This window comes from Mercenaria mercenaria, chromosome 6 (genome assembly GCF_021730395.1).
Source record: "Mercenaria mercenaria strain notata chromosome 6, MADL_Memer_1, whole genome shotgun sequence".
Lineage (NCBI taxonomy): Eukaryota > Metazoa > Mollusca > Bivalvia > Venerida > Veneridae > Mercenaria > Mercenaria mercenaria.
Window position 1 is genome coordinate 65673833 of NC_069366.1, and position 26060 is coordinate 65699892.

At 36.3% G+C, this 26060-nt stretch overlaps 1 protein-coding gene across 7 annotated transcripts in view; it reads left to right on the top strand.

Moving 5' to 3' along the window:
* The window catches only part of LOC123548558 (CKLF-like MARVEL transmembrane domain-containing protein 7), a 42288-nt gene that overhangs the window by 2853 nt on the left and 13375 nt on the right, over positions 1 to 26060 (top strand). For 5 of the 7 annotated variants that reach the window (XR_008371414.1, XR_008371413.1, XR_008371415.1 and 2 more), the window contains exons 2-4: positions 12889 to 13028; positions 13677 to 13847; positions 20660 to 20758. Coding sequence is in view for 4 of the 7 variants with exons in the window: in XM_045335906.2 (XP_045191841.2) it covers positions 12915 to 13028; positions 13677 to 13847; positions 20660 to 20758 (384 nt within the window). In the remaining 3 variants the exon portion in view is untranslated. Of the gene's footprint in view, positions 1 to 12888; positions 13029 to 13676; positions 13848 to 20013; positions 20113 to 20659; positions 20759 to 21805; positions 21905 to 26060 lie in introns of all 7 variants that reach the window. The other 2 variants (XM_045335910.2, XM_045335907.2) reach the window with 2 other exon arrangements.

The following is a 26060-nucleotide window of genomic DNA, read 5'->3' on the forward strand; positions in this document are numbered from 1 at the left end:
ATATAGCTTTGAAACTTATTTATTCTTTTTCTAGGTCAGTTACCAACCTCACTGGTTCCATAACTCTTAACATGTATTTTGAGCAAATTATGCCCCCTTTTGGACTTAGAAAATTCTGGTTAAAGTTTTACATGCAAGTTACTATCCCCAAAACTAATGCAGATATTGAATTGAAACTTAACATGTTTCTTCGGGGTTATAAAACTAGTTGATAGCACCAAGTCCCATAACTCTGATATGTATTTTGGTCAGATTATGTCCCCTTTCGAACTTAAAACTCTTTTGATATTTAACATTTTGGGTAATAATTTCCTGCTTCTGTGACAATATTTTGAATAGTCGAGCTTGGCTGTCTTATGGACAGCTCTTGTTCTAGTGCTTGTTCGACGCCGCCCTGAAGGCGGTGTCGAGTATATGGGATACACTTTTATTTCGGACCCTGTAAAGATGGTAATGAATAGTTTCGGAGTGATAAACTGAATACAGTGAATAGTTTGTAAAAGGATCAACGATATTGCACAATACATTTTAGTGAATAAACAAAAAATGGCAAAAAGAAAACATAAAAAATTATGTAATGCAACTTATTATGTGATTTAAAACAATTCTATCTGTCTTTCCTCTCCTTATTTATAGAGCAGAACATATTTTTTTATTTAACAATTTCGTCAAAAATGTTGATCCGATTTATTGATAAGGGAGGTTACTCTGTAAGTCAAGTTTTCTATTTCTATTCTTAGCATGACCTACTTACCGATCTCATTTTCTATAAATAGAACACACCGCAGATATACCACAACGCGTGAATCGCCTGGACAAGGGAGCGTTCGTGTATTTTATAATAATCTTGCAGTAAACTTCGAAGAGAACATTAAAAAAAATTATGGAAAATTACAATTTGCCTGCATAAAAATTCCTTGGAAAGAAAAATGTATTTACAAAGTAAATAAAGGAATCAATAAGCATAGATATGTTGAAATGGACGAAGGAAATGCCTCTGTTAACTTATTTTTAACCTTTTTGTCTTATTTTCTTTGTTGATAGGTACAGTGATGTAACTTCAGAATGTGCACACTTTTGCAAATTCCTATTTTTTTTTTTTTTTTTTTTTTTGCTTGTATGTCATATAGATCTACTCATAGTTTACAGATATACACTGTCAACTAAGGTGTGCAATAGGCTAAAGAGCATTTGGCTGAATTTGTCAGTGTCAAGTTAATACTTCTTTAAATGTGGTTAGATCGAAATATCAAAAGCCATGGGACCATAACTTATCAAAGCATCAGTGACTTTGATCTTCAGGGCTCCGGAAATTTTGATAACTCAATCGGTCCGAAACGAAAATCCTGACATCGGCGCTACCCCACCCACCGCATTCCCAATATTACATATTTTGTAAAACGTGATAGGGTAAAGAAATAATTATGTCATGCATTAAAACTGAGTTACCAGTCACCGCGCGTTACCATACAATGAAGACAGTTATTCAGTGTTATGTGTGATCGTTAGTTTGTTTAAATTTCGATGTTTTTCCAAGATAATACGAGGCATTGACACCGTGTGCGTAACTAGTCTAAAAGCCAACGCACGTGACTTCAATACCGTATACACGGCAGATACTTTGTGATGTTTCCTCATTCTTTGACGGAATTCTATAAAATACAATGCGTCAAAGTGAGCTACACGACACATATTCTCTGCTAAACAGCCTCAGTATTTAAAGAATACTCTGCCGCGGACCGAATGTGTACGTTATTTGAACGCTGGAATCGAATTTCCTGCATGTATACAGGCCCGTGTGCAGGATTTTTTTGCTGGGGGGGCCCAACCTGGGGTGGGTTCGGGAGGGGTATCCCCTCCCGATTGCGATTTTTTTTTAATATGGCACGTGAATAGATGCTTTTTCCTGCTACCTGAAACACCTTTAAGGATGCATGAATGTATCATATATTTAAGGAAAAGTCTACTTTTTAATCATTTCATCGAGCCTTTTTCAGTGTATGTATGATTGTACAGTCACAGAGTATGGACTTATTTTTCTGTATGATACCCAGTTGAAAAAAATGTTGAAGTTTTAAGATGATTATTAAGAAGTCTAGCTCCTAGACTATGATATTTTTGTTCCCATTTTTATGATTTCATGTAGTGAACTGAGCCAGTCTATATACTATGTCCAATATTACAATTTTAACATCAGTCCTCTTAGAAAATCTCTAGAATAGACTGACTTTTGTCTCTATGAACATAAAAAAGAAAAAAAATCATAGAAATGTCGTAATTATCAGTCTAGTGGCTAGTCTAATTATTAAGGGTATCCTATTTGCAAAATGGCCAAATGTTTTTAGATTTCCAACAAAACAAACGAAATATTATGACAATTACTATTTACATCGTAGATTTCAAATGACAATGAACTCTTAACTGTACCAAAGATCTATAAAAATAAATAGATGTGTATTTTATACTTCTTTGACTGTACAAACTATAACATCACAGCACATATTAAGTGATATTTTTATGTATAAAACCCCTCATAAGTAACGAGTTTTAGATGCGTTTTGTGAGATTTACTGAGAAACTACTTTTAAAACTATGAGAGTTTTTAAGTAAGGTTATTGGACCCAAAAGAGTAAAACTGATACAGTAGTTTCAAATTCATAATTGTTGTAAAATAAAAAGATCAATTTAATAAATTTGGGGAATGTGCCTTAATGTAGAAACAAAATACAACCATCATAATGTTTCAATTTTCAGATTCATTTTAAGATTTACTTAACAAAACCAACAATGTTCTGATCATTTTATAACACTTCCAAAGAGTAAAAAACATAATAGTTTCTCCACTACCCAATCAAGTACCGATCAAGCGATCAATGAAGCATGCACAGATAAACTTTTACCTGTGACATGCCTGGGGCTAATTTCCACTACCGGACACGCTTTTATGGCTCTTTAGCCTGTGTATTGCTGTCAAATCAAGCCAGTTGTGCTGGTGTATAAATTTGTTAATTGAGGGGCCCATAGTAATAAAAATCGTAACTAGGCAGCCAGCTGGGGGGGCCCGGGCCCCCTGGCCCCCCACCTGGACACGTGCCTGGTATAGTACCAAAACGTCACGCGGGTTGGCCACGGATATTTCATTTCACTTACGTTGTACTTCAATAAGCAACTACATTTTATAAAGTTACATGTTCTCTTCTGATGTAAACAAAATTTCATTTTGAAACGTTTTTTAAAAGACCGATTTGATAAACAGTGCCACTCCGGTTTTCTTTATCATTCGTGGTTGCCCGTCAATTTTTTCTTTTTTTTGTACAGTCGGGTTGCAAAGACGATTTTCTGCATTTGTTTCAACTGGAGCCCCAACAAATGAACCATGTAATTTTTTCAAATCAAATAATTATAAAAATTATTTTTATCGGTTTTCCGTGTGATGTTTCATTAAATCAAAGACCTATAATGTACAATTATAGCTCTTTGATTAAATGCAGCGACCATTTGTTTGTTACCGTGATCAAACATAGCCTTTTGAAATAAACCATCCGTCGGATTCTAAATAAAAGAAGTGGATCCCCGTCGAAATGATTTGGATCCAGTCAGAAACGTTAGGAAACCAGTCAAAAATGTTTAATACACTGCAGTCGGCTGTCTGCAAACATTAAAGGATGTGCCGCGCGAGCAATGATTGCGTCAAGCGCTTATTACGGACCGATTATCAAAGTGACAATCAGACCGATTGACACGTTTATTGACTATCTGAAGGTGCGACCAACACTTGGCAGGTGATCGTGTATTGAGATATCAGACCGAAATTAATACTTTTCTCCATTTTTACGGGACCGATTTTTTTCGTTTTTTCACTTCACGAATCGGTCTGAAAAGTCAAAAATCGGTCCAAAACCGACAAACCGGCAAATTTCCGAAGCCCTGTTGATCTTATATGACTAGTCAGTTGCTCTGGTTTTATTATGTCTTGTTACTTGCTTCTTTTTTTTTTCTTTTTTTTTTTAATTTAATAGATAGTTTTTGTATTTGTCCATTCCTGACAAAAAAAAAAAATTCATTGAAATATTTTCTACACTTTGGCAGTGGGTTATTATGCTTGCTAAATTTCTTGTAATATTAGATTTGAATCTAGACACTGACATACGCCTAGTAACCTTACAGTTCAACGAGGACTTCAAGTTTATCGTTCATCCGAATTAAAAAGAATTCTATGATATTCAAAAGTATATAAGAAAGATTCATGCTTTGTGAATAGGGGCAATATAGAGATTATTTATGTTATATCGTTCTTTTCTTGGACAAAATTTTTGGTTGTTTTTGGCAACGGAAACAGTAAATTGCTGTGTATAATCTGCATTCTGAAATCTATAATGTAGGTGACTAAGGTCCATAAAACTTCATCAGTAAATAGAAAACACTCATTACATTACATGATAATAAAAATAATGGTTTCTGTGAACCACAACTTTTCACAGGAGGTGACCTTAGTTAGTGAAATAATTACTTTAATTTTGTATGTATAGGGACCACCTACTCGCAATGTTATATTCTTCATGTTTATAACATATATTGTTTTATGTGCTAGTCAGACTAATAAAGTAATGATTAGGTGATTTCTCATATTGCAATAAATGTACTTCAGACACAACACTTGGCGGCGTCTTTGATGCTTGCATCAATGAATTTCCTTGTTTACTTTTAAACTCATCTTGTTTCCAGTGCATGTGACTTTCACTTTTGCCAAGGGAGTTACATGTAATTTTAATTTCGCAGTACTGTATACGACTTGATAAAGCGCTTCCTGTGAAAGTGTAAAATGTATCGGACCCCTAAATTTTCAAAATTAATTTCGTGAGTAAGACATTAACAATTATTGAAATGTAAATTTAAGACAGTGACAGGGTAATTCCATCAAATATTTGGACAACACACAATTCATTACCAATTTTACCTTGTCAAATGATCAACGAGGGCATTTAAAAATAATTAACCTACCTTTACACAAATAGGGTGTGAAACATAATCAGCTTTCAAAGTAGGTAAAATTTGTTTTCTGTAGAGAGTGCTACACATTGTTGTTCTCGCAAAAATCAAATACTGTGAGACCAGATGTAACACGAAAATAGCAGCAAGAGGTATACCTCTAGACAAGACTGTTAGAGGGATCTAATTCTGTAGGATTCAGTTGGTCTTGCTGTTTCATTTTGATTTATTTATACTTGCACAACAAAACATCAGTACTATCAACACCATATCTGTAAATGTCATCCAAAAAACACATGAGTTTTGCAACTGCTGCTCCACTCACAGCTGCCTGCAAGTAATACTGCATCAGTTTTGGTTGCCTTCTTTTTTCCCCCCAAATCAGTAATTATGTCTGCCCCCATTGGGGGAGACATATTGTTTTTGCCCTGTCCCTCGGTCCTTCTGTCCATGATCTGTCACACTTCATTTCTGATCAATAACTGGAGACCATTTAAATGAGAACCTTAAAACTTCATAGGGTGGCAGGGCTTATGGAGTAGCCGACCCCTATTGTTTTTGGGGTCTCTCCATCAAAGGTCATGGGCTTGAGCATGGAAAACCATTTCCGATCAATAACTTGAGAACCAGAATGTTGAAACTTTATAGGATGATTGGACATTGCAGAGTAGATGACCCCTATTGATTTCGGGGTCATTCGATCAAAGGTCAAGGTCATAGGGGCTGAACCCAGAATATTGAAACTACTGATTTTGGGGTCACTGGATCAAAGGTCAAGGTCACAGGGGATTGAACATGGAAAACCGTTTCCAGTTCGTAACTTGAGAACCACTAGGCCCAGAATGTTGAAACTTAGTGGGATGACTGGACATGCCAAGTAGATAATCCCTGTTGCAGCCAGCTATCAGTGTCTCTTTGACTTCTGCTCCTGCCTCCTATTGAGTCATTGACTTCTTGCCTTTATGACTATGCATAGGGGGAGACATGGGCTTTTCTACAAAAGCATCTTCTAGTTATATTAAATTGTTCCCCCATTTTAGTGAAACCAGCAGCATCCCCAAAATCTGTGTGATCTAGTGTAGGCTTACAAATTTATGTAAGGTTTAACATGAAAAGTGTTTACAAATTACATACCCACTAGGTATTAGTAGTTAACCATTAAAAGAGCTGATGAGAAAATTGCTGTTGGTTGACATACCGCTTTAATCAATGTCGAGAATGAAGACCTAAGTTGTAAGTGTAAATGTTGGATTCTCTTTTATGTTTTGACTGCCTATGTTACCCTTGTCAGTGTGCATTACGTTTCCCATGTACCTTTTTCTGAAGCTTTGTAGATATCATGCATGATTGTTGTTAATTTTTAAATTTTCCAACATTTAAAGTTACTCATTTGTAAAAAGAGAACTCTATTTAGATTTAGGTGGCAAGCTCAGAAGCCCAGGTTAGGCATGACTGTCAGAGGACAACTTGGGGAGTTGTCATTTTACTTACAGAGAACCGGCTGATATTTGTTTTAAATGTGATTGCCATATACATGTACGCAACAATACAACAAAAACACTGTTTGTAGCGTTAAACCCTATTAAAGAAGCAAACAGTTAAGAAAGGATTGGTTTGCCTTTTCCTGTCCGCATCAGACATACCATCAGTGCAATTTTGTGATAACTAAAAATATGCACAGTACAATGTATTTACTATATTTAAATAATTTAGTTCAAGTACGGTAGATAATTTTGCAAGCCAAAGAAAATGACAGTTTTTGTTGTAAAACACACACCAGAGTTGTTGATTTATTTTGAAGTGTATCCTAGTAAAATGATAATATTAAAACCAGAAAAAGAAAGAGCCTAAATTCATGATTGAACATTGGTCAGAAGTTTGAAAGTAACATTCATTTTATGTCTCATTGTGTCAAAAAATGAATACAAAATATTAAAGGGGGTTATGCCTTCAGAGCTTCAGTAAGTTGATTTCTAGCATCACTGACCATGTTTAAAGCATGAAAAGTGCAGTTTTGCACCTTTTTGTTAAGAAGTTGAAAAAAACATTCTTCAAGGCCATAAAAACATTTAGGGACGGAGCAAAAATTTAGGGTAGGTCGGGATACCAGAAACACAATTTTTTTTATTGTATTGTATTTAGATACCTTGCAAAAATCGTATTTCACTGGTTACTTTCACATTACCAACATTTTATGGATTTTTGAGAGAAAAATGATGTTGCATAAAATGTGTAAATGAGTTGAGCATAAAAAAGATAAAATAAATAAATATGGAGATGTGCCTCTTTAATATAATAAACTACCATACTGAGGTTATCAATCAGTTATCTGACATCAGCATTCTTCACTAAGGTGTCATTCACACCCGGACTGGGTCTTGAATATTAATTTAATACTACCTTAACATATATAGCTGAGAGATTTACAATTCATATGAAGTGCATTTTCCACCATTTATTGAAACAAATAAATTGACTACTACATTTTGATTGACTCAGTGAATTTCACAATTTATGCGAAGAGGCAAATTATTATGAATTTACTGAATTTTAAATAAAATTAGGTTAGGAGGCAAATGAATTTACTGGCTATGTTTGGAGGTAAATGGATTGATTTGATTTCTGAATTTACATTTTTAGACAAATGAATTGACCAAATACCTGATCTTTTTGTGGTGAAAAGCAACTAAGTTGACCTAGTTTCTGAATTCATGTACCTGTACAGAAATATTTTCAGCTCAACAGACCCTGAGGCCCTGAATGAGTTTATCAGAGTTTCTGTTGTAGATTACATACTGTGCATCAATCATCGGATGACAGAATTTGCATTTAATGCGTTCATCTCATGAACAACTTGCTGGATCCACACCAAACTTTTAATCCTTGCACATGCTGCTGACAAATCTGATATTAAAAAGGAATCCCTTCTGCTTCCAACTAGCAACAGCTTGCAGATATTGAGTTTTAAATGACTTTTTGCAGTAATACCGGTAATAGCATTTGTAAAATTATGTCTCTTTCAATCAATAACTTGAGAACCACTTAACCCAGAATACTGATTTTGGGGTCACTGGATCAAAGGTCAAGGTCACAGGGGATTGAACATGGTAAACCATTTCCAATTCATAACTGGAGAACCACTAGGCCCAGAATGGTGAAACTTAGTGGGATGATTGGACATGCCAAGTAGATGTTCCCTAGTGCAGCCAACCATCAGTGTCTCTTTGACTTTGCTCCTATCCCCTTTTGACTTCTTGTGTATATGACTATGCATTGGGGGAGACATGTGTTTTTTACAAAAGCATCTTCTAGTTCTGTATTGCTTTTGTGTGTTTCCTATTATTTATTTTATAATATGCTAGGAACAAACAGATTAGAACAAAAATAGTGTGTCAATAAACCATAAAAAGTCTATTTAAATTTTCCCAAATTTGTGTAGCCTGTAGGTTTATTATGCAGAAAGTATGTTATATGTAAAAACTAAAAAGCTGTTGTGCAGTTGGAGTAGAATAAGGTGGGATAGAGCTTAAGACTTCTGACCTGAAGTTCACTTGTTCAAATCCATGTGACAGCGACTAACCTTGGTCCCCTCAAGCATAATTTGGAGTTCACAGGTTCAAATCTCTTTGAGAGCGGGTTAACTGGTCCTTACAAACATGATCTAGATGTCACAGGTTACAATCCCTATAGATGTCTGAGATCAGACAGATTCAGAAGGTAACAGTGGTCCCCTCAAACATGATCTAGAAGTCAAAGGTCCAAATCCCTGTGAGAGCGGACTAACCAGGGTCTCCCCAAACATGATGTAGAGGTCTGAGGTCACAGGTTCAAATCCCTGTGAGAATGTATTAAACATGGTCCTCGCAGACATGATCTTGAGGTCACAGGTTCAAATCCCTGTGAGAATGTAGTAACCACGGTCCCCGCAGACATGTTCTGGAGGTCACAGGTTCAAATCCCTGTGAGAATATAATAACCATGGTCCCGGCAGACATGATCTGGAGGTCACAGGTTCAAATCCCTGTGAGAATATAGTAACCATGGTCCCCGCAGACATGATCTGGAGGTCACAGGTTCAAATCTCTGTGAGAATATAATAACCATGGTCCCTGCAGACATGATCTGGAGGTCACAGGTTCAAATCCCTTTGAAAAGGTTGTATTCATGGTCCCCGCAGACATGATCTTGAGGTCACAGGTTCATATCCCTGAGAATGTATTAACCATGGTCCCTGCAGACATGATCTGGAGGTCACTGGTCAATCCTTGAAATGCTACCTGTCCCGCAGACTGATAGAGCACAGGCTCAAATCCTGTGAGAATGAGTACCAGCCGCAGACATGATCTGGAGGTCACAGGCTCAAATTCCTGTGAGAATATAGTAACCATGGTCCCCGCAGACATGATCTGGAGGTCACAGGTTCAAATCCCTTTGAGAATGTAGTAACCATGGTCCCCGCAGACATGATCTGGAGGTCACTGGTTCAAATCCCTTTGAGAATGCAGTAACCATGGTCCCAGCAGACATGATCTAGAGGTCACAGGCTCAAATTCCTGTGAGAATGTAGTAACCATGGTCTCGCAGACATGATCTGGAGGTCACGGGTTCAAATCCCTGTGAGAATGTAGTAACCGTAGTCCCTGTAGACATGAACTGGAGGTCACAGGTTCAAATCCCTGTGAGAAGGTATTAACCATGGTCCCCGCAGACATGATCTGGAGGTCACGGGTTCAAATCCCTGTGAGAATGTAGTAACCCTGGTCCCTGCAGACATGATCTGGAGGTCACAGGTTCAAATCCCTGTGAGAAGGTATTAACCATGGTCCCCGCAGACATGATCTGTAGAGCTGTCATCGATAGAAACAATATCGATGTATTGATGATATTTTTTGGCCGATCAATTATCGATACACATTTTAAAATATCGATACACTTACAAATAGATAGATTCACAAAATCTTTTTCCAACACAAAATCCACGTTTTTCCTGCCCAGAAGTACTTTGTTGGGTAAATGAAGTTGACTAACTGTCAGATTGGGTCATATCTAGACTCACATCATAGCCATAATGACAAAATATATTGTATTACAAAAACATATATAATAAGCAGTCAAATATACATGCCATGCACAAAACAGCTAAATAAGTGATAGCCTGTTACTGGCTCATATATATGTGTGCAAATCAATATATCGATGTATCGTCGATGTCTGTCTTCCAATATATCGATACCGTCAATATGCCTCAGACCGAATCATTGACAGCTGTAATGATCTGGTGGTCACAGGCTCAAATCCCTGTGAAAGCGGACTAACTGTGATCTGCAGTTTAATGCTGTCCTGCCAATCCCTTATAAAGTTATCAAGATGAAGCACTGATAAGTCTAGTAAGCTGTCACCTAGGGTACTTTTTAAAACAGCAAGTGGTGAATCTTCTCTATACAATGTAGTTGGGTTGAAATTGTGATATTCATATATTTGACTTTTAGTACTGAATGCAGAAGTAAATTATTGCAACTGTTTGTTCTTTTTAATATTACAGTAACTGTTAACCTATTCTCCATTAATGAATGTTAGTAATTAGTAAATGAGTGTTGTTTTATTGCCTAAAGGATGGAGTTAAAGGTTAAAGGCATTAGTATAGGCCTGTGAGGCCTGTTGTAATCCTACTGTAGTAATTATACATGCTTAGGTAAAATTCATTTTTATACAAGAATTTCAAGGTTTTGTCATAATGAATACATCTAAGTTCTGTGATTAATTTTGTAGGAATAGTCGTTGGATCTTATTATATACCTATAAAAATTCTGTAAAAAAAAATCAGCTTGTATTTCACAATTAAATATAAACAGGTAGAGAAAAATTCCGTATTGAACCTTCTTAATTTTTTAATTAATGGAGTTATTGTCTTGCTCATAACGGTTAGGAGCCACTTTTACTGCAAAAGTAGTGTAAGAATAACATTTAATATCTTTTGAGTCATGTGACAAGTTTGAGCTGCAGAAAATGGCTGAGGTGGAAGTCTAGCTGCAGACCTGTTACACCAGTCTTGCATTATTTCCACTGACAAACTATTACAAAAATGCACATTGTCTTAATGTCTTTAATTTTTGTCAAATTTCATGTTTTATACATATAGGTATATATACATATAGGTGTATATAAAAGGTTTTATACTCCATTGAAACAAAGAGTTATGTTGACACTGATCTATTTGTTAATGGTTAATGGTTTGAAGTTATTAATGTCAACTTGATATACAAGAGTTGTATCTATTGTTTTTATGTGTGGTACACTACAACCTGCATTTAATGACACCTCAAGAGTAAACACCTCCCTACAACAACATTTAATATATAGCTTATGTTTCTGTTTGGGGAACTTGATATACAACTTACAACCTCTTTTTGGTGACACCTTTGAAGAGCAAATACATCTGTATGACGACACATATTTTTATGCGGGAGGCATATAGTGATTGTCCTGTCCGTCCGTATGAGGTTAACCAAATGGGACCGTTTCATCTAGCATCAATACCCCTTACTAGAATGACTTGATACTAATGCAACCTGTGACCATTCCTCATCTTCAGACATCACCTGATCTCAGTTTGACCTTGATCTTGACCTCATTTTTGACTTAGGTTGCTTTATATGGGCCATCTCTTGGTTAACCAAATGAGACTGTTTCGTCTACCATCAATACCCCTTACTAGAATGACTTGATACTAATGCAGGTGTAACCTGTGACCATTCCTTATCTTCAGACATCACCTGACCTCAGTTTGACCTTGACCTTGACCTCATTTTGGACTTAGGTTGCTTTATATGGGCCATCTCCTGGTTAACCAAATGGGACTGTTTCGTCTAGCATCAATACCCCTTCCAAGAATGAATTGATACTAATACAGATGTAAATCGTGACCATTCCTCATCTTCAAACATCACCTGACCTCAGTTTGACCTTGACCTCGTTTTGGACTTAGGTGCAAAATCTATCGACAAGGATGCCACTGGAGGCATCAAGCGTTTATTGAACGCAGCTCCTTGTTTCATCCTAGATTAACTTAATGCCTATGAAATTTTATGGTTTCACAGTAAATTAGTAATTACTTATTAATCTGTATTAAAGCATCTTTAGGTTAACTAGCAGTCTGTTTAAAGGTCTTCTTTAACCATATTCTTTTGTTCTTGTTAAGAATGATTTGAACATCACTTCAGTGCAGAAAAGTCAGTATAGCTTCTTTATGTTAATGCATTATTTTTTATTTTGTTTGGTTTAAGTCGCATCAACACAGTTATAAGTCATATGGTGACATTCCAGCTTTGATGGTGGAGGAAGACCCCAGGTGCTCCTCTGTGCATTATTTTATCACAAGTGGGCATCTGGGTAGAACCACCGATTTTACAGTAAGTCACATGAAGGCTAATGCATTAATCCATTCTTTGAGATGACATAATGTTTTCTTTGAAGTTAGCTTCTGACTTATATTGTGAATGTTGCAATAAGTAGGTGATGAAATACAATGCTTATTAAGGTTTTTTACAGGCATGAAGATCTACAAGTAATTCTGAACATGCTGAAGCAATAATTCTACAGTCAAACCTGTATTAGGTGTCCAGTCAGGGGAGCGACACAGTCTGGACACAGTCTGGCTGCTTATGGCAGATGGTTGCTTAATACAAGTAGAAATTAGAATCAAATGTGCATTTGTTTGCGAAGTCTGCTGACTGGCTGTAAAAGGCAGGTGGCAGATATGGCAGGTTCAACTGTATCTGTGAATATGAATAATATTCTTGGATTTGATAGATATCACTGGTTAACGTCTGAATGCATAGCAGATGTTGGACTTTATTTCATTAACAGATTTGAATATTATTTTGCATTTTGTATTTACAGGTTCTAGACTGCTAAATACTTGAACGATGGCGACAACATATGAGCACTCGACTACAACTACAAGCAGTAGTTCAGAAGGAATAGGGCTTGATAAAGCTTTTCTAAGGACATACCAGGGAATTTTAAAAATTGTAGAATGTGTAAGTTTCTTACTAATCATATGTTAATTAGGATGTCCTTATGCTATGCTTTCATCAAAGGTGGAAGATTTGCCTTGTACTGATACAAGAAGGTAGAGGAGCAGTGGTTTAAGCAATTGATGTGAAGCAGTGATGAAAACAACAATTGGGTCTATGACTGTTAAAACTATATAGGATGATTGCCTTTGATTATTAGATGTTTATCGTTTTAAGTTTGTCAGCCAGTCGAGGTACATGTAGAGAGCACAAACTAAAACCTATGTTGTAGAAAAATTTCTAGGTGCAAAAATGATGAAATTGTTATTTTCCCATAGACTTCCATTATGAAAACTTGTTTGGTTCAAATTTTTCAAATCAGTTTTGCAAAAAGTCAAGCTCACAATCCCATGTTTCTATTTGCAGAATTTTATAAATAATTTCTGAAGTTTTGAAAAATCAGGGTTTAATCAGATTCACCTTTGTAGAAATATTTTTGATACAAACTACCTTGAAGTACAGTCAAACCTGTAGCAAACAGCCAGCCAAAGAAGCAGCATAATCTGGCTGCTTAAGGCAGATGGCTGCTGAAAACAGGTTAAAATTAGAACAAAAAAGTGGTTGTTTAATACAGGTGGTTGCTAAGACAGTTCATCTGTGTTTCTGTTTCAGATTTTAGACATCATTGCGTTTATCTGTGCGAGTATTTGGATTCACTGGGGACCATACGGAGGAGGTTGGGTACAGTTTGTAACAATGTCGGCATTTATAACAACTCTTCTTCTCTTTGGCTTTCATTTGTTTAGAATCATATACAAGCTGCCTGGACCTTGGGGACTCATTGTAAGTATAAACATAACATTTTGAGATTGACAGTAAATTCTCTATTATTTTTTTCCCCTAAAAGATACATCTTTTTTGTTTTGTTAGAATTATTTTAGCAGGATTTAATATTTACAAAATAAAACTTGTGTTTTTATAGTATTATTTCCTGTCTGAAAGCGTATCCAGATACATGTATTGAATTTATAGAAACTTAATGTTTGTTTCTAGTTTGTTTATTTATAAACAGTATTGCAGACATAATTATACTTTTTTGGCAGTATTTAGCAGATTTTTTTTGTATTATAAATTTAATTTGCCAAACAATGGATTTAGGCATTATATTTGTAACTACAGTCGAAACTCGATATCTCGAATTTTAAGGGACCATTCTTTTTATTTCGAGATAACCGAAATTCGAGTTATGAGGAGGGAGGAATATGGACGAAATAATGAGAAAAAGTGGGTTTAATAGCGAAAAGATTGAATAAAAAACGTTTCCTTGATGCCGCGTATACGCTGTCAGCACTTAACGCGTACACGATCCCGTACAGTTTGTGTTTATCAAATTTTTCAGTTTTTCGAAAAATAAAAATGATACTAACATAAAATGTTTTGAGCCAAGTTTCCATTTTTGTACCACATTTCTCTCCTGGAGGATTGACAGCATTTCGATCTGATTTTGAACGAACGATGCTTTCCCCCAAGAAGCTATTTTTTTTATACATTCTCATCGCGATTACCTCTAATTAATACTTATTAAAGATCTCAGCTGTTCAAACTAATTAATTCATTAGTTTAAATTAAAAGCAGTTTTCATAACTTCTCAAAAACAAATGACCACTGATTAAGAAATCTAATGTTTAAATCAAACAATTATCATTATGGCAGTATGACATTATCTCACTTTGATAATCACTGCACCTTTGATATGTCGGCATCACTGCTCTCTAGTTAGGCAATAAACATGGACATGTACCTTCACAATGAGATGTGTAAAATTTTATCGCATGTTTTCCCCGCTTCGATTTGCCGAGTTTCCAATGCACTTGAATTTTATTGACGGGACTGAAAATCCCTTTCGACACATCCGGAGTCTCAGTAAGTCAAATTTTGACGTAACCGGAGTCTAATTACATATATAAAGAAGGAAATTTGACAGGACTTGAAAATTTCTTCGACTTAAGAGGAATTTCGAGGAAAGCGAGTTTGAGATACCGAGTTTCGACTGTATATAAACTATATTTATAACATTTAATAATATTTTTAGAGCGGGTAGATTAAAGGTCAGGAGTCAAGGTCACATTTCTCTGTTGGTGAAAAATTGTATCTCGGTAATTTCCTGTCAGTATCCCACATATTTTATCTTGTACAAATACTCCTAGATAGATAATCTTACAATGCATGTTTTTTCATGTTACAACATCTGCAGAATCCTGAGAGATTGGTTGGTGCCAAATGTTACTATCTTTTTAAAGATAAAATATGATATTAAAATGTTTGACATGTTAAATAATTCCAAATTCCACTGACATAAACATTTTATTTCATAATATTATAGACCATTTCTTTACAACTGTGACAAGTTTGATTAAATCTACTTTGTAGAAAATTTTCTGTTTGAAAAAAGTTAAACAAAATTGTGATTTTCCTCCCATTATAAAAACTTGGGTCTAAATGTTTCAAATTAAATCAAGCACTTAACCCTATTTATTAGCCCACCATCATCAAAATCACTCTGCGTCCGTGGTCCGTCCTTCCGTCCATCCATCCGTCCATCCGTTAACAATTTCTCGTTATCGCATCTCCTCAGAAACTACTAGGGGGATTTTGACCAAACTTGCACAAAGCCTAGGGCTTTGATATTTGTAATGTAACATCATCTAGTGGTTCTCTACCAAGTTTGTTCAAATGATCCCCCTAGGGTCAAATATGGCCCCGCCCCGGGGGTCACATGGTTCATATAGACTTATACAGGGAAAAGCTTTTAAAATCTTCTTGTCAATAACTACAGCATTCAAATTTGGACCACAAGTGTATTTTTGAGTGGCAAGATGAACCTTGACATGAGTTGACCTTGATTTTGACCTAGTGACCTACTTTCACATTTCTGTAGCTACAGCCTTCAAATTTGGACCACATGCCTAGTTTTGTGCACTGAAGAAAACTTTGACCTTGACATTGACCTAGTGACCTACTTTCACATTTTTGAAGGTACAGGCTTCAAATTTGGACCAAATGCATAGTTTCGTGTTCTGAAATGAAATTTGACCTTGATTTTGACCTAGTGACCTACTTTCACATTTCTCAAGCTACAGCCTTCAAATTTGGACCACATGCATAGTTTTATGTACCGAAACAAACTTTGACCTTAACATTGACCTAGTGACCTACTTTCACATTTTTGAAGATACAGGCTTCAAATTTGGACCACATGCATAGTTCTGTGTTCCGAAATAAAATTTGACCTTGATTTTGACCTAGTGACCTACTTTCACATTTCTCAAGCTACAGCCTTCAAATTTGGACCACTTGCATAGTTTTATGTACCGAAATGAACTTTGACCTTAAGATTGACATAGTGACCTACTTTCACATTTCTGTAGCTACAGGCTTCAAATTTAGACCACATGCATAGGATTGTGTACCGCAACAAACTTTGACCTTGTCATTGACCTAGTGACCTACTTTCACATTTTTGAAGATACAGGCTTCAAATTTGGACCACATGCATAGCTTTGTGTTCTGAAGTGAAATTTGACCTTGATTTTGACCTAGTGACCTACTTTCACATTTCTCAAGCTACAGTCTTCAAATTTGGACCACTTGCGTAGTTTTGTGTACAGAAATAAACTTTGACCTTAAGATTGACCTAGTGACCTACTTTCAGATTTCTCAAACTACAGCCTTCAAACTTTATGCACATGCATAGTTTTGTGTACAAAGAACTTTGTCCTTGAAATTGATCTAGTGACCTACTTTCACATTTCTCAAGCTACAGCTTTCGAATTTGGACCACATGAACAGTGCTGTGTACGGAAATAAAAAATTTGACCTTGAGCCAGTCAATAAGTCTTGAAATTTGGAACACTCAAAAATGGCACATTGGTGGGCGCCAAGATCACTCTGTGATCTCTTGTTTGATCTGTGGAACTTTCTATGTATATTCTGAACCCCTTGAAGCATTTCAAAGAAACTTGACACATCTGTTCACCACATTGAGACAACGTGCAGAGCCCATGTTCTGGATGGCTCGCGTCAAGGTCACACAAGGGCCGAAGGTCATATGACTTTGTTTTGTGTCCGCTCTGTAACTCTTGAACTGCGTGAAGGATTTTAAAGACATTTGGCACAATTTCGCACAAATGTTCACCACATCAGGACGACATGAAGAGCGCATGTTCCGGATGGCTCACTTAAAGGTCAAGGTCACACTTAGGGGTCAAAGGACCTACCTGAACCCCTTGAAGGATTTCGAAGAAACTTGACACAAATGTTCACCACATCGAGACAACATGCAGAGCGCATGTTCTGGATGGCTTGCTTTAAGGTCAAGGTCACACTTAGAGGGTCAAAGGTCATATGACTATGTTTCGTGTCTGCACTGTAACTCAGTAACTGCTTGAATGATTTAAAAAAAACTTGGCACAAATGTTCACCACATTGAGACGACATGCAGAGCACATATTCTGGCTGGCTCGCTTCAAGGTCAAGGTCACACTTAGGGGTCAAAGGTCATACCTTTGGGCTTATATTGCTGCACATTGCGGTGCTCTTGTTTTGTTCATTTTGACAGGTATAAACTACATTTTACTACAGTAGAAATTAAGTGACATTTTGTCTCTTTGTTTTAATTGACATTTAATATTTGAATTTTTAAGGTAAATGTATTATTTTTTATTTTTTACTCAAAAATATTATAAAACTGATCTTGTGCTTAGTTGCCTTTGTTTCTGTTTTCAGATTTAAGGGGCACAACTCTAGATGTAAACTTTTTATACCCCCCGACAACAAAGTTGCAAAGGGGGGTATACTGGTTTCAGGTTGTCTGTCTGTCCGTCTGTCTGTCCGTAGACACAATCTTGTGCGCACCATCTCTCCTCATCCCCTTGAGACAATTTAATGAAACTTCACACAAGTGATCAGTAACAACAGTAGATCTAGTTGTGCATGGGGCATGTTAGGTTTTTTCAGTAAAAATTGCAGAGTTATGGGACTTTGTTTTTTGTTACTATGCTATATACATAGACACAGTCTTGAGCGCGCCATCTCTCCTCATCCCCTGGACACAATTAAATGAAACTTCTCACAAGTGATCAGTTACAACAGTAGTTGTGCATGAGGCATGTTAGGTTCTTCCAAAAAAAAATTTTGCAGAGTTATGGGACTTTGTTTTTTGTTACTATGCTGTATACATAGACACAATCTTGTGCACACCATCTCTCCTCATCCCCTTGACACAATTTAATGAAACATCACACAAGTTATCAGTAACAACAGTAATTGTGCATGGGGCATGTTAGGTTCTTTCAGAAAAAAAAATGCAGAGTTATAGGACTTTGTTTTTTGTTACTATGCTAAATACATAGACACAATCTTGTGGGCACCATCTCTCCTGATCCCCTTGACACAATTTAATGAAACTTCACACAAGTGATCAGTAACAACAGTAGTTGTGCATGGGGCATGTTAGGTTCTTTCAGAAAAAAAGTTGCAGAGTTATGGGACTTTGTTTTTTTGTTACTATGCTATATATATAGACACAGTCTTGTGCGCACCATCTCTCCTGATCCCCGTGACACAATTTAATGAAACTTCACACAAGTGATCAGTAACAACAGTAGTTGTGCATGAGGCATGTTAGGTTCTTTCAAAAAAAAAATGCAGAGTTATAGGACTTTGTTTTTTGTTACTATGCTATATACATAGACACAATCTTGTGCGCACCATCTCTCCTCATCCCCTTGACACAATTTAATGAAACTTCACACAAGTTATCAGTAACAACAGTAATTGTGCATGGGGCATGTTAGGTTCTTTCAGAAAAAAAATTTGCAGAGTTACCGGACTTTGTTTTTTGTTACTATGCTAAATACATAGACACAATCTTGTGGGCACCATCTCTCCTGATCCCCTTGACACAGTTTAATGAAACTTCACACAAGTGATCAGTAACAACAGTAGTTGTGCATGGGGCATGTTAGGTTCTTTCAGAAAAAAAGTTGCAGAGTTATGGGACTTTGTTTTTTTGTTACTATGCTATATAGATAGACACAGTCTTGTGCGCACCATCTCTCCTGATCCCCGTGACACAATTTAATGAAACTTCACACAAGTGATCAGTAACAACAGTAGTTGTGCATGAGGCATGTTAGGTTCTTTCAAAAAAAAAAATGCAGAGTTATAGGACTTTGTTTTTTGTTACTATGCTATATACATAGACACAATCTTGTGCGCACCATCTCTCCTCATCCCCTTGACACAATTTAATGAAACTTCACACAAGTTACCAGTAACAACAGTAATTGTGCATGGGGCATGTTAGGTTCTTTCAGAAAAAAAATTTGCAGAGTTACGGGACTTTGTTTTTTGTTACTATGCTAAATACATAGACACAATCTTGTGCGCACCATCTCTCCTGATCCCCTTGACACAATTTAATGAAACTTCACACAAGTGATCAGTAACAACAGTAGTTGTGCATGGGGCATGTTAGGTTCTTTCAACAACAAAAATTGCAGAGTTACGGGACTTTGTTTCTTTTTAACATACTATGTACATACAGTCTGCATATGCAATCTTGTGTGCGCCTAATCTTCTGAACCCTTGCAATTTAATGAAACTTCACACAAGTGATCAGTACCAACCCTAGTTGTGCATGGTGCATGTTACGTTCTTTTAGATAAAAATTCTGCATAGTTATGGGACTTTGTTTTTTGTTACTATACTGTATACATACAGTCTATATACATACAGTCCACATAATTATGCAATCTTGTGTGCGTCAAATTGCAATGTACTGTGTCAGTGCATGCGGGGGGTACATTCATCATCTTTAGTGATGGCTCTAGTTTTTTCAAACAATTTTGAAATTTTGATGTTCATTTTAAAGCCATGCACCATTGAATGTGGATATTCGTGGAGTATTTTGTTTAGATTATTTCATCACTACATGTGTTTTATATAGGAATTAATCTACTATGTCCTGTACTCGTTGATGTTGCTAATATCGGGGATTGTGGCAGCTTCACGTGGTCACTGGCACTCGTCTATCGGGGCCACGGCAGTAAGTATGATGAGATGATCCCTGACACCCGATGTTGTTACGTGGAGTGACTGATGTTATGTCATCTTTTTATTGTGTTGTTGTGAAGTACAAGTAGATGTTTGTGTACTGAAAAATCTTTTAAAATACTTCAAATCAAGGGAGATAAATTCCTACCTAGAATCTGATTCTCAAATAAAATCCATGATGTTTTTCAGCTTACTGTGAAATCAACCTGTTGGCATGAAATTTTATGGTTTTGGAGGGAAAATTTTGGATTTCAGATTTTAAAAAAAAGTACATAGAAAATTTGCTTACTGGTAAACATCTGTATTTCATGGAATGTCGCAACTACAAAATCCATGAAAATAAATACCCAACAAATTTAAATGATTCAGAATAAATACCCCACAAATTTAAATGATTCAGATTTTCTAGTTCATCATGCATGCTGTTAAATACAGGGAAACATTTACTTGTATTAGACAACAAGACATCAATTGTTCCTGCACTTTCACTTTAAATTTTGTTTCACATTACTTGCATGGTGTGTTGTTTCACGATTTAGGAATTAATCTACTACGTTCTGTACTCATTGATGATGTTGGTAGCAGCTATAGTCTGTGCTGCACGTGGACACTGGGACGCCAGTATAGGTGCAGCCGCAGTGAGTATTGACACAGTCACATGTTGCATGAGTTTCTCTCGTTGCTAGAAAGTTACACATAGAGGATTGCTGTGTAACTTGAAGTGTCACTAAGTCACACACTTCATTATACAATGCACAAAACTGAACTTGAACCCATTCATTTTTATAATTCTACAAATCTTGAAAAAATATATTTAGATGCAATGTTTTTGGCAGCAAAGCATGATGGTTGAATGCTTCTTTCAGGTTTTATATATAAACATAACTTGATGACTTTTTATTTAACCCAATTTTTGGAAAAAAAAATATAATGAATCAATTAATGATCTTTAGACCTTTACAGTGGATAGATAAGGAATGGAGGCAGTATTCACTTTTGTGCATTTGAATTTTCTAATCTTTATTTCAGACTGGAAAGTAACCTTTGCAACTAAACACACTGTTTCTACACTTCAAATCGTAAGGTTCTTAGAAATGAAGTTGCCGACATGTTATTCAATGAAAAGAATAATCTTATATGAAATATAGATAAATTACAATGAGGGGGAGTGCAGTATGCAAGAACCGTTTTTAACTCTATATTTATAAAATTATCTATTTTGTATGTTAAGGCAGTACACCAGTAATGACAAAGGCAATTTTATTTAAATAAAATCGAAGATGAAAAGGAAACTTGGGTCGAGACTCAATTTTTCAGTAACTGTTGGTCTGGTAACCCTAAACACTTTTGTTTCTTATATGACTTTGGGTATTCACTTTCTTCAATTTCAACATTCCCAGATTTGTACCGAAAGCAGTATATACTTGTATTAGCTAATTAAGAACGCAAAATTTAATTATTAACCTACAAGGATAATATGTTATTTCATGAAAATTGTCGATTTTCATTATTGATCGTCTACTTTGATATGCTAGATATCTAGAATGAATTCCATAAACAGTGTGTTTAGTCAGCTGCAACGATTGAGACCTCATTACTAACAGCTATATATTTAACATGGGTTTAGAGTTTTGCTAGTTGGATCTTTACCAAACTTTTCATACTGACCCAATTCTTATATCCAGGAGTTGATCTACCTTGTGTTGTACTCTGTGATGTTGATAATCGCCGCAATCGTGTGTGCCGTCAGATTTAACTGGCACTCGTCAATTGCCGCCGCTACAGTGAGTCTCATATTACTTCGTATTAATTTGAGATTTGTCATGCTTTAAGGGACCTTTATGACATTTTTATGTAATATGACACTTAAAAGTACAGTACCTTGTTAATCCCCCGCCACAAGTGGTGGAGGGTTATAGGAATGGTCTCCGTCCGTCCTTCTGTCATTCCGTCCTTCCGTCCGTCTGTCCGTATCACTTTCGTGTCCGCTCCATATCTCCTAAACCCCTTTAAAGATTTTTATGAAACTTGAGTCAAATGATCACCTCATCAAGACGATGTGCAGAACCCATGAGTCAGCCTCGACAGCTCAAGGTCAAGGTCACAACTCAAGGTCAAAGGTTTGAGCCTTCCATTTTGTGTCTGCTCTATATCTCCTAAACCCCTTGAAGGAATTTTATAAAACTTGGGTCAAATGATCACCTCATCAAGACGATGTGCAGAACGCATGAGTCAGCCTTGTCAGCTCAAGGTCAAGGTCACAACTCAAGGTCAAAGGTTTGAGCCTTCCATTTTGTGTTCGCTCTATATCTCCTAAACTCCTTGAAGGAATTTTATAAAACTTGGGTCAAATGATCACCTCATCAAGACGATGTGCAGAACGCATGAGTCAGCCTTGTCAGCTCAAGGTCAAGGTCACAACTCAAGGTCAAAGGTTTGAGCTTTCCATTTTGTGTTCGCTCTATATCTCCTAAACCCCTTGAAGGAATTTTATAAAACTTTGGTCAAATGATCACCTCATCAAGACGATGTGCAGAACCCATGAGTCAGCCATGTCAGCTCAAGGTCAAGGTCACAACTTAGGGTGAAAGGTTTGAGCCTTCCATTTTGTGCCCGCTCTATTCACAACTGAAGGTCAAAGGTTTGAGCCTTCCATTTTGTGTCTGCTCTGTATCTCCTTATTCCCTTGAAGGATTCATATGAAACTTGGGTCAAATGATCACCTCATCAAGGCGATGTGCAGAACTCATGAATCAGCCATGCCAGCTCAAGGTCAAGGTCAAAACTCAAGGTCAAAGGTTTTAGCCTTTCATTTCCTGTCTGCTCTATATCTCCTAAACCCCTTGAAGGAATTTTATAAAACTTTGGTCAAATGATCATCTCATCAAAACAATGTGCAGAACTTATGAGTCAGCCATGCCGGCTCAAGGTCAAGGTCACAACTTAGTGTGAAAGGTTTGAGCCTTGCATTTTGTGTCTGCTCTGTATCTTCTAAACCCCTTTAAGGATTTTCATCAAACTTGGGTCAAATGATTACCGCATCAAGAACTCATGAGTCAGCCATGTCAACTCAAGGTCAAGGTCACAACTCAAGGTCAAAGGTTTGAGCTCTGTATCTCCTAAACCCCTTGAAGGATTTTCATGAAACTTGGGTCAAACGATCACCTCATCAAGACGTTGTGCAGAATTCATGAGTCAGCCATGTCAGTTCAAGGTCAAAGTCACAGCTAAAGGTCAAAGGTTTACCCTTTCACTATCCATAGCATTGGCGGGGGATTTAGCTGTCTTTCAGACTGCCTTATTTATGAATAAGAATTGAAACATGTTTTCAGCAGCCCGCCCGTTTAACTCAATACGGAGAGCGCAGATCTATGGATCATTGAGTGTGAGTTCGATCTCCGGGTGAGGCATACGTTGTCCGTGATGATTTGACAGAAGACATTGTGTCTGAAATCATTTGTCCTCCTCCGATTCATGTGGGGAAATTGACAGTTACTTATGGAAAACAGGTTTGTTCTGGTACAGAATCCAAGAACATTGGATAGGTTAACTGTCCGGCATTACAGAACTGAAATACTGTTGAAAAAGGGCAGTAAACCAAAAACAATGTTTTTCTGTGTGTTAATGAATTCGCAGAGAAAAACATTTGATGTTACTGGTATAGAACTACAAAGAGGGTACACTTTTTAAAAATTTTGAAAAAAAAAACAAAAAACGAAGAGAACATGTGATTTTAAAACACAAAATTGTATTGATAAAAAACAACAAAAATCAGCACTTCCATTGACATTAAAGCTTGCATTTATAAAGCGTTCTAACAAAATTTAATGAGACTTGAAAACAGGCTAGGATTATTAAAACATCCCATTAATTTGTAGATTTGTTAGTATAAGGATTTAATTAGTATATTTGGTAATATATTAACACAAGCATCTCTGGCCTGAAACTCTTTAAAATTCAAATTTTAATTTTAGATACTTTTTATTATATCATTCAAACTGTCTGTTACATTCTTGAGGTCGGAAATGTCCAAGAAGTTCAAATCTTGGGCACAAAGCATTGGTTAAACAGCTTGTGGTAATCCTTTAAACAAATAAGAAACTGTTAAAACTGTTTGTATTCAGAATTGTAATTATTACTCAGGAAACATTTACAGATCTAGATTTAAATGTTCTAATGAAATTTTAGAAAATTACTGTAAGAAGGCAAGTTTTTGTAGCTGCTAATCTGGTCAGATGATTTTTAATAGATTTGTTGCCCCTTTTGATATGTGTTGGGCAATATTGTCATAGTAACAGTTCCTCCATATTCTGTTTGGATTTTCATGAAACTTTACCAGACATGAAATAATGATAAATATACTCTAAGGTATCTTCATGTAAAATGAAGTCATTCTTAGTTGGGCTATTTTGTGTATGTGCCAGGTTCAACATCATGTCACTGAAGTTGCATAAAAGTCAAACATTCTTGCACTAAATGCTTTCAAACTTCACACAAGTCTTCAGCATCAGTAAATGACCTGACAGGATACTTCACATAACCCTAGCTTTTATTTCATCAAAATTATGCCTCTTTTTAACTTAGAAATTTATGAAAGTTTTGCATATAAGCATGGTCTCAGAAATTGCTCCACCAAATGTTTTCAAACTCCACACATACTTTAACATCATAAGTTGACTTCAGATGGCAGGTTTGATAACTCTACCCTCTTTTGACTTGCATGTAAGCATGTTTCTCAGGTACTATTTTACTGAATGCTTTCAAATTCTTCATAAGATTTTGGCATTGTAAAATACCACTATGAGCCAGGTTCTGTAACACTTACCGGTACTTACAGTTTATGAAGATATGCCCCATTTTATACCTTTGAAATTTTTTGTAAAGTTTTTAGCTCACCTGAGCACAAAGTTCTCATGGTGAGGTATTGTGATCACGCTGAGCCCGGCCCGTCGTGCGTCCGTCCGTCCGTCAAGTCGTCCGGCGTCAACAGTTATGTTTAAAAGACATCTCCTCCATAACCGCTGAATGGATTTTGATGACACTTGGCATGGATGTTCCTTGGATGGTCCTCTACTAAAGTTATTCAAACAGTTCCGCTTGGTTGCGCATAGGGGCCGCCAGAGTTAAAAATAGAAAAATCTTCAAGCGACATATCCTTCTAAACAGATGGTCCGATTTTGAAATAATTTCACATAAATGGTCCTTATGTCACCCTCTACCAAGATTGTTCAAATTATACTGATTCGTCAAAAGACATGGCTGCCAGAGGGCATGATCACTTTTCCCTATATGCATATAGTGGAAACTTTAAAAATCTTCTTGAGTGAAATTACTTGCCCGATTTTAGAATAATTTTACACAAATGGTCCTTGTGTGACCCTCTACCAAGATTATTCAAATTACTTTGATTCATCAAAAAACATGGCCGCCAGAGGGCGTGGTCACTTTTCCCTATATGTATAAAGTGGAAACTTTAAAAATTCTTCTTGTGTAAACTGCTGGCCCGATTTTAGAATAAGTTTACACAATGGTCCTTGTGTGACCCTGTACCAAGATCATTCAAATTATTTTGATTTGTCAAAAAACATGGCTGCCAGGGGGCGTGGTCACTTTTCCCTATATGTATGTAGTGGAAACTTTAAAAATCTTCTTGTTTGAAACTGCTAGCCCGATTTTAAAATAATTTTACACAAATGGTTCTTGTGTGACCATCTACCAAGATTTTTCAAATTATTCCGATTCGTCAAAAAACATGACTGCCAGGGGGCGTGGTCACTTTTCTTCTCTGAATCAATAATAGCTATAGCCTTGATATTTGGTGTGTGATATCAGATTTGTGATGTCTACCGTAATTGTTCAAATTATTGCCCTAGGTTCAAAAGTATGTGTGACATGTATATAATATAGGCTAAAATAGAAGAAACCTAACTCTGTACTTAT